This window comes from Anoplopoma fimbria, chromosome 12 (genome assembly GCF_027596085.1).
Source record: "Anoplopoma fimbria isolate UVic2021 breed Golden Eagle Sablefish chromosome 12, Afim_UVic_2022, whole genome shotgun sequence".
Taxonomy (NCBI): Eukaryota; Metazoa; Chordata; class Actinopteri; order Perciformes; family Anoplopomatidae; genus Anoplopoma; species Anoplopoma fimbria.
The window spans coordinates 23280968-23290977 of record NC_072460.1 but is presented as its reverse complement, the minus strand read 5'-3'; the positions used below and the strand labels follow the sequence as shown (position 1 = coordinate 23290977).

The 10010-nt window shown below is 39.0% G+C and overlaps 1 protein-coding gene across 4 annotated transcripts; it reads right to left on the bottom strand.

Moving 5' to 3' along the window:
• Positions 1-1084: 1084 nt before the first annotated feature.
• LOC129099367 (cytosolic sulfotransferase 3-like) lies at positions 1085-8214 on the bottom strand. 4 transcript variants are annotated; one of them, XM_054608589.1, is made up of 12 exons: positions 8128-8214; positions 6865-7003; positions 6617-6745; positions 4985-5085; positions 4751-4877; positions 4318-4415; positions 3444-3618; positions 2369-3335; positions 1897-2035; positions 1668-1781; positions 1277-1403; positions 1085-1177 (listed from the first exon to the last, which is right to left on the bottom strand). In XM_054608589.1, exons 2-8 carry the CDS (start codon positions 7001-7003, stop codon positions 3223-3225), a joined length of 882 nt encoding a protein of 293 aa, XP_054464564.1. In that variant the 5' UTR covers positions 8128-8214; the 3' UTR covers positions 1085-1177; positions 1277-1403; positions 1668-1781; positions 1897-2035; positions 2369-3222. The 4 variants fall into 4 exon arrangements, with proteins under 4 accessions (XP_054464564.1, XP_054464565.1, XP_054464566.1 ...); XM_054608590.1 differs by having other exon boundaries at positions 1747-1781; XM_054608591.1 differs by lacking the exons at positions 1085-1177; positions 1668-1781 and having other exon boundaries at positions 1377-1403.
• Between the last annotated feature and the right edge of the window lie 1796 nt (positions 8215-10010).

The window sequence follows — 10010 nt, the reverse complement described above, 5'->3', positions numbered from 1 at the left end:
TTTTTTTCCTCACAGTTTTTCATCAAGCAGAGAAATTATACTTCCAGTTGCCAACTTTTTCTGCATTGAAAATGAATAGCTGTCTTTCTCTCTCTCCATCCTCCCTGTATGTGCACTGGAGAGATCAGTTGATTTCCTCATCACAACAGTTATAAACAGAAGCAGGGTTTGCTCCAAACTTGTTGTGATGTCTCAAAATCATACTTGTACGTTCATGTACTAAAACTCAGATTTCAGGTGAACGTGAAGAAACTTTCCCCATTCAGCAGTCGAACGTGAAAACAAACTCTGAACACATCATTCAAAGGTCAAACATGGATGGTTTAATTATCTACACAGAAATATTATAACAGGCATGATTAAACAGGTAATTCCCACAGTTTATTCTACTACTTTGTCTATTTAAGTCTGTAAATTTCTCCTTAATTCACCAGAAGTTAGCATTAGATAATGCCTCATTCGCATTTTTGAAACGATATTTTTTTGATTCTCTTGATTTGTTCTCTTAATGTAAGTAATTGCATGGTTAAAGTTTCACAATAATATCTACTAAATACAATTTTGACCCTTTTAACCTGTAGTGCCGCCCCTACATCACAGCCGTGCCTCTAAACTTCAGTACGAAACTGCAGTGTAGGATTCTTCATTTTCTGCTTGTAGTCCTCATCAAACTTTTCACTCTGGGCCACAGTGAAATGGTTCTTCCAGTCACCAACCTTCCCTGCAGCACAACAGAAAATCAGACAGGTATTTCTAGCTAAAGGCTGATCGTTAATCATTTCACATATGTGTTGCATACCACTGTTCACTGTACCTTTCCTTATGAAGGAAGACCTTTTGAAATCCATCCCTTTGAACGTTGAATGGTTGACCATGTTGTTCTTTTTCATGTCATCAAACTGCACTCTGCGTGTAATCATTTCCCTCTCCTTAGACGAAGGAGACAAACCAAGAAAGCAGCAGAGTTTGTCTATTTCACGTTCACAATCCTGGAAACATGTGGTCAAGAGGAAAGTATGGCTCTATTAACACTTACAGCAACGTTTTGAAAAGTACCCCCAACCCACAAAAAAAACTTGGTTACCTCAACCAGATCTTCGTAGAACATGTAATGGATATTTGGATGACTTCTTCTCCCACCAGCCGTTCACATGGTCGTACCAGGATCCATTCAAAACTGGAGCAACGGAATTATAAATAAAAACACTTGAGGAGTGTGGAGGAAATCTGTGCACCTTGAATAAAAGCACATTTTTAGAGAGTATGTCATACATACTCTTTCCCTCCATGAATCTCTGGAGGTAGCTGCTCCAGTCTCCAGGCTCTGGGTGGAATGAGAGCATGCCCTCGAAATGGAAATAAGACACCACACTGTCCTTTGCATTACGGGCCACGTAGATGATCTTCACAACAAAAAAAGGCTTGCATTATCTGAAGAGCATTATTGCATGAAAAACATGTTATATGTGTGATAAGTGTAATAAGTGTTTATGAACAACTGATCATGAATCAGCTGTACTTGTAGCTCATTGCTTTGAAAGTCGGTGTTTCCTAATTTCATTATTCAGCCATCAGATGAGATAACAATTTAATATTCTTCGGAAGTTAAACTGTTTCTTTTTGAATAACTTTAATGACAAGAACGTATTAATTAGAGAGATATATACCTGGTACAAATCTGTAGTTAGTCCTTTGATTATTCAAAAAATCCTGATTGTAAAGTTTGATTTATTCAAACTTGGTCACCTGTATAAAATGTATGTAGGAGACCCAGGTGCTTCCTAAAAGACAGAGGAAAATAAAAAAATAATGTAATACTACAAATGTTTAATTAGGATAAGATGAGCCTGTATCGACCCTACTGTGTACAAATCCTGTTAATGTCTGTGAACTGACCTGCTTTCGGGTATGTTGATATAAGTATATCATCTGGCCTGGCCTGAAAGTTTTGAACGTTCTCTCAATTGTCTGTAAAATAGTGTGTCATCCAGACTCCGTGGAAATCAAAAAGTTCTGGTCGAGAAGGTACATCCATCTTTAAAATAAAAAGATAGTAAAGAAAACACTGAAAACATACAAAACATATGACCATGTTTAATCAAAAACTATGGCAAATCATCCATCTTTAAAATAAAATAAAATAAAAAACTATAAACATACAAAACACATGATCATTGTGTATTTAAAAACTATGTTAGATTGTCTTAGAACATTTCTTCTACAAATAATCTTAAAAAGTACTAAGTAAGTAAAATCATTTTTTTAGTATTTTAGTATTTTTAGTTTATAAGCATTGAACCACATTGTGAGCATATTTTGTAAAAACTGCACATTATAGAAATAAAATGATCTGGAGATATATGCCGACCTTGTCAAGTTGACTGACACTGTCCTCTGTCTGCTCTTCCCTGGTTGTAATTATCTCTTCTCCCAGTGTGTCTTTTAACTTGTGTCTAGTAAATCTTTAACATATATCATCTGTCATGGCAGATGACTTGGCAGCCCCTGACCTACTTTTGGGGTTTCAACTTCCAAATCTAACTTCACAATAACTCAACAACATTTTGAGACACACATGCCAGTCTTGAACACCAGTCTCCTGGTTGAAAGTTCTGTGTTTGTTTGATCTATCCACCTCCTAATTGATTCCTAATTGACTTTCCATTGGCATTGTTTCCGTGGTGAATAAAATTATATAGCAAAGTTCATGGGAGCTAATGGCCTCTGCATCAAAATGCGCCGCCATCATCATTACACACCAAGATTCTTGGTCGAGCAGGGCCAATATCCAGCATCTCTTCTTTATCAGTGTAGATACAGAACATTTTATGATTTTTTTCACAGTGGACAAGCGGGCCCTACTATTTATTAGTTTAAATCATTTGCCTTTCGAGCACATACAGCACAGTATCATCAGCGTAGCAGTGGACAGTGGATAGGTGAGCAACTAACAGGCTTAGTCCAGATTTAGGCCAATCTCCTGCATGCATGTGACCATGTGCTTCTTTAGTAAACCAGGATGTAGACCTCTTGGACTGTCTTTTTTGATAGTAAGAGGTGCAACTAAATCCAGGAGACTAGAAAGAGCTGTGTTTAGGTCACTGGTACAATTATCAGTGGAGCCTGTCCCTGCAGTAGGAGGAGCCAGGCTCTAATCAATATTTTTGTCCATCAAATCTAACATCAAATTAATCACAGTTCATGACATGGATGCACTGGCCTCTAAACTTCAGAACGAAACTGCAGTGTACTATTCTTCATTTTCTGCTTGTAGTCCTCATCGAACTTTTCATCCTGGGCCACAGTGAAGTGATTCTTCCAGTCACCAACTTTCCCTGGAGAAACAGAGAATCATTCAGGTAATTGATCTTTAGAATCAGAGATTAATGAGTAGATTTTGGTGCAAACCGAATTTCTTTCCAGATAGTCATTTTTCACTGTACCTTTTCTCATGAAAGGAGACACTTTTTGATCCATACTTTGCATAGTGGAATAGTTGACCATCGGGTTTTGTTTCATATTGTCAAAATTCACTTCATTTACAATTCTTTCTTTCTCCTCAGCGGAAGGAGTCAAACCAAGGAAGGAACAGAGTCGGTCTATCTCTCGTCCTGTGTCCTGCAGAAAATTAAAGAATCTCAGCTTTTTTTACACATTAATTAAAGATACATAGTAGTTATCTTTCTGACCAATATCCAGTCTAAAAAAGGCTATATTATACTAGCGCATCTCTATGTAACATTGATTTATGTCACTTCATCGTACTAAATGTCTCTGTTAGGAAAATAATTTGACATCTAGACCTCACTCTTTCTTGCCAAGAGATAATAAAATACCATGATAAATATGAAACTAGAGCCAGTTAGTGAAGCTCTATATATATAACGACCTCTAGAAAAGGAAACAGCTGGCCTACCTTAAACGTCTCTTTGTTTTGCCTGGCCTGGCTCTCTGTCCCTGTCTTCAGCTCTGACCCTCCTCTCACTCCCTGGACCTGCCATGCTTTACCTATCCACCAGATGCCCTCAGACTCTCATGCCAATCCTGCTCTCCTGACATCCCCTCCCAGCTACAGATCTGTTGCCCCTCAGACAGTATCATGGCAGTTTGGGAAATAGTCACGAAATGCAACCTATTGGATTTGTGTACCGGGATACAACATTTTTTGTGTGTTGTACCTCACCGCTTGGGTTTTATGGTAGTTTGTGACAGTTTTCCTAAACCTGATTATGTGGTTTTGTTGCATTAATCTAACTTCTGTTCTAAATGAACGTCGACTCAAAAAAAACTTCCACATACCAACACACCTCAGCTTACCTCAATCAGATCTTCATAGAACATATGGTGAATTTTGGGATAGGTCTGTTTCTTCTCCCACCAGCCATTCACATGGTCATGCCAGGATCCATACACCACTGAAGGCACAGCATTATTTTAAAAATCTGTGCAATCCACTGTGCAATATTACCAAACATTCAGTACAATTATATCATGTTTTAGTTAAAAATGACCTATTAATTATACCTTTACTGTGTGATTACTTATTTATTACACTTGTTTTGATCTTGTTTTTCTACTTATGTCTCTTGTTTGTTCTTTTGCACTATCCACTCTGCTGTAATCCTGCAAATGTCCCCGCTGTGGGACTAACGAAGGACTATCTTATCCAGTCTTATATGTATATAAGGTGGTAATAAAGGAAATTACAAGATGTTGTGCCTCCCTTATGCTAAATCTCCTTTGAACTCACCCTTTCCCTCCATGAAGTTCTGTAGAAAGGTGTTCCAGTCTCCTGGTTCTGGCATGCCGCTGCTCATGCGGCAAAAATGGTAATAGGACACCGCGTTGTCCTTTGCATTACGAAACACGTTGACTACCTGCAGAAAGAGAAAACACAAGATTCTAATTTATCTGCATCATAATTAAGTGTGGTTCATAACTCCCATATTTCACGGGCTACATATTGTATGTGCATGGCTTTTACCCTGACGTTCTGCTCCCAGAAGGACTTTGGTACAAACTGGAGTGGTAGATGAGTTTTAATGAGACGAGGAGTGGTGGGAAGTCTGTCTGCCAAGTATTTTCCTTTTGTGAAGAGAAGCATCAGTCAGTGGATTAACTGCATAGAGTAATACGGTTGCTATTTGTGTTGCTATGTGTAAATCTATATGTTTATGTGTACAGGCTCTAAAACATATGATGTGGACCAATGTCAAGTCTCTATTTGATCATACGATGAGATTATACGGAAATTCTGATATCGTCCTATTGACCTCTCTGCTTTTCAAATACAAAACTTACAATAAGGTACTCATTCGACTGTTAAATCCAACAGATAGTTGATGTTTATATATCTATATAAACACCTACTGGTGCATGTAACTAGCATGCACTAGGGCCTTTTGTAACCAGTAACTAGCATGCAATAGAGCCCGTAGTAATCATTTTCAGAGAGTTAAAGGAGCAGTATGTAACTTTAAGGGTGATTTATTGGCAGATATGGGTATTCATTACTATGATTTAATCAGTGTATAATCAACCGAAACTAAGGATTATGTTTTCTTTAGCTTATAAAAAGCCATTTTTATCTATGTAGGGAGGGGGTTGTCTTCCATGTAGTTCGCCATGTTGCACCACAGTGTTTCTACAGCAACCCAGAAGGGACACACTGGCGAGAGCGGTTTGTGTTTTTAAGTTATCTGAAGGTAGTGATGGGAACAGAAGCCCAGGATTAAACGGGCGTGGGCCACATTATTTAAAATCAAGTATTGATAATCCCTGACATTACTGCTGGTTTTTGCTAGTACTTTTTCATGTTTTGGTGTCGTTTATTATTGTGCTGCAGCGTGCATCTGCTCTGCTCTCTCTGTTGGGCTGAGATCATCCAACTACGCACACATAAACACAAATACACACTCACGAAGATCGAACAGAGAGACCGCTATGGTGAAGTGAACAAGGTGAAGTGAAGATTATTCCAGTTGACGGCAAATATGTTTGTTACTGCACATGCAATAAATATTTGCATGTAAAAACCCAATACAATATCCATACATCTGTGCAACAAGCACGGAGATGTAAACAAAAGTGAAACCTAATTCAACGACGCTGCAGTCTTGCCGTTATGTTAACACAAGCACTGCATGTACCATCGGACAAGTTTGTTTTTTGTAAACATGTTTGCTGGCTGAGACAAAGCAGCCAGGTGGAGAGAACACACGTCTGTGTTCTTCTTTCTTTTAAACTTAGTATATTGATATTTTAGATTTGTTTCCAGTGAGAGATTCACTGGAATTGTACTTACTTACTGATTGTAAGTCGCTTTGGATAAAAGCGTCTGCTAAATGACTGTAATGTAATGTAATGTAATTCATTAATTTATATAGTGATTTTTCTGTTGTAAATGCTGCTCTAGAAACAATATTTAGTTATATCTTAATGACATATAACTTCTAATTCTGTTCTAAATGTATTTGTTTTTAAAGTTCTATATAGATTATTGGAATCATAAGGGGTTGTCTCATAATGGTATATAATAATGAGGTTAAAAGGCTATGTCAATCCTGTATAACCGGAGCTTAGTGAGCACCCAAAATATTTTTTTCATGTATGCAACCTGCGGGTACAGACGGTTTGCTGAACTCCAGAAAAGGCACTCTCTCATCAATAGGGATGGACGCCTGACGCTCTGGACATGTCTGTCCAAAATACAGAAGATCCAGGGTGTAACTGACCCATGTTGTTCCTGAGATTAAAAGACACATGGATACATTCTAATCAGGGAAAGGAACATATCGATCAAGGGCATTCATCAACATATAATGATTTATTAAAAGTAAAAACAATGATGCCTCACAACCCCACCTGCTTTAGGATAAGTAGCTATAAGAATGTCATCTGGTCGCGCTTTAAAGTTCTGTACCTCGTCCCAGTTGTCAGTGAAGCATTTGGACATGGAGACTCCGTGGAAGTCAAACATTGTTCTCTGATGTATCACCTCCATCTGTGAGAATAAATCATTTTAAATTATCCATTATTATCCATGCTTTTAGGGCTGCTAAACATACTCAAAGACATTCACCTAGCCTAGAAAAAATGTTGTTACATTTTAGCTGGTATTACCAATAATTATTAGTGGTCAGTGCAATATTTAAAGTTATTAATTTTACGTTATTGCATTTGATAGAAAGAAATGCAGTTGTGAAAGAAGTACTCAGATCTTTTACTTAAAGGAACAGTGTGTAACATTTAGGGGGATTTATTGGCAGAAATGAAATATTATATGCAAAACCATGTTTTCATTAGTGTGAGGAATCTGGGTGTGACGTTGTCAGCAAACATTGCATCGGTCACACGCTCCTGCAGATTCCTCCTCTACAACATCAGGAGGATTCGCCCCTTCCTCACTGAGGAGACGGCGCAGGTGCTCATCCAGGCTCTGGTCATCTCCCGCCTGGACTACTGCAACTCACTACTTGCCGGAGCCCCGGCGTCGGCCATCAGACCTCTGGAGCTTGTCCAGAAAGCTGCAGCACGTCTGGTGTTCAATCGCCCCAAGTTCTCCCACACAACTTCCCTTCTCCGTTCTCTACACTGGCTCCCTGTAAGAGCTTGCATCCAGTTTAAGACTCTGGTGCTAGCCTACAGGGCAGTGAAAGGAACAGCTCCTTCCTATCTCCAGGCCTTGGTCAAGCCCTACACCCCCGCCCGACCACTTCGCTCTGCTGCCTCGGGGCGATTGGTTGCCCCGTCGCTCAGAGGTCCCTGCGGTACAGTTAATTCATAATCTTATTTAAGTAATATACTTGAGAAGAATCGTCTGTATTTGCCGAGTATTGGTGCATATGCAAGCAATTTTTTAAAATGTACTATACTGTAGTAGAGGGGAAAAAACCTTTCAATTTCAGCTAAAAGTGTTTCCTAGTAAAACCAAATAAAATACACACTGAAATACAAAAAAGAGCAATAATAACCACAACTGTAATAATCTGAATAATGCAGCTGTTGTGTATATTTTCATTTCCGACAAGAGCTGCAAATAATGGATGGTAGGTTTAATAGAAAACCAATAAAAATTGCCAAACATTTATTTTTTGTCCCTATTCCAGTTTAAAGCAGTCCACTTACCCTGCTGAGATCGTATTTCCCAAAACAGTGTCTGTGTCTGAATCATCCACAATGAAGTCAGTTTGTTGTGTCTTTGTTACTGTGGCAAGTTCCAGAACTACCTGAGAACATGAAGGTGTGATCGGGACCTCAGCTCCTGCTTCTCTATTGGCTAATGCTTGGTTCACACTATGAATAATTCACAGGCTAGCCTTCACTCTGGACAAGAGAAAGAGATTTATGATGGTACACCAGGCATTAGACCAGCGTTAGATGTGCTTGATGGGGGGGGTTCGGGGGGTTTCAGGGGGGTTTCAGCTCTGAGCCATGTGTCCTTGGTTGATTGTGATTGTTGTAGTGAGAAGCATCAAGGGATATATTTCATCATACAACCCTGTGTTATAAAATAATAAAATAAATGAACCTTGGACATTTGCACCTTGAAAATAAATGCATCAAAGCCCAGTTTGCTGCCTGAATTTTACCATTTGGCAGTATTAGTTAGTGTTGAAGAAAATCATTCAAGTTCAGTTCAGATGCTTCAGAGCAGATCTGAGTTTTTAAGCCTTGAATTCGACACTTTGGCCAGCACTATTTTGGATTTTGTCCGTTGCCATCTTGTTTTTCCTAACCAGTGAACAGAAGTGACCATCATTCACAATATAGCCCTGTCCAATGCATTCCCTGCTTTATGGTCTATTTTACTCTAAAAGGACAATAATTTACTAAGTGAACATCATGCTGTGTTGAAGAAGACTTGACACTAGAGATTGAGACCCTAAACTCATGTTTACAATGTTTACTGAGGGAATAAATCAAGAGAGAAGTAGAGTCATTTTCTCATAGACTTCTATACGATCAGAGGAGTCGCCCCCTGATGGACATTAGAGAGAATGCACGTTGAAGACACTTCGGCATTGGCTTCACTTTTCAGAACCTAAAGGTTGCGGCCTGGTCGGAGCTGGCTGGCCAATCTGTGTTTGAGAGGCAGGACTTAGGCCACGTCCACATTAACCCGTTTTCACTCGTTTTCAAATGAAAACGGGGTTTTTAAATCTCCGTCCACACGTGCGTTTCAGCATCGTTTTCGAAATTATGTGCGTCCAGACTTGCTCCCCTGAAAACGAATATCACGTGACTGTTCACGTACACTGGGCATGCGCGTGCCGGTGTAGACAGGAAGTACATTGGTTGCTTGGGTACAGATAATACATTACACTACTCTTGATACTTGTCATGCTTGATACTTAAGAACTTCCTCTAAAATCTTCCTCCATGAACTCAAACAGACACATTTCGTGGAAGTTTTTAGAAGTTTTATTTTTCAATCTTAGTTACAACACTGCAGACAGCACATGTATTTTAAATGAACAGTTATTAAAGAAGTTTACTAGATTATGGGTCCATACATCTGGTCAACACAAGTACCTCAGAAGTCCTTCTGTAGGGCTGATGACGTCACTGGACACGCCCCTTTAATCTCTCCATATCAGCTGATTCCAGCTGAAGCCAAATAAGGTGAACCCCCTCCGGGTTGCCATGGGTGACCTGTGCTCCCCTGGGTCCTAACGCCTAGTCGTCCACACTATCTTTTTACATGAACATTTAAGTTGTATGTTGCTTTACACAGATCTTGTGTTTATTTTGTGTATTTTCCTGATTCTATTCTTTATTCTCCCTTTGCATTATGGGCTTTATGTCAACAGTCACACTATGCACTTTAGTGTGTATTTATCTATTTATTAATGCCATTTTTTGTCCAGCTTCTAATATTTAACATGTGAATACTTTACAGTATACAAACAGATCAAATTCAATTTCGAATTGTGGAGGAGAACCCTGGCCACCTTATAAGTCATACTATTGTTCTCTAAAACTGACTGGTATTGATTTATGCAAATCGA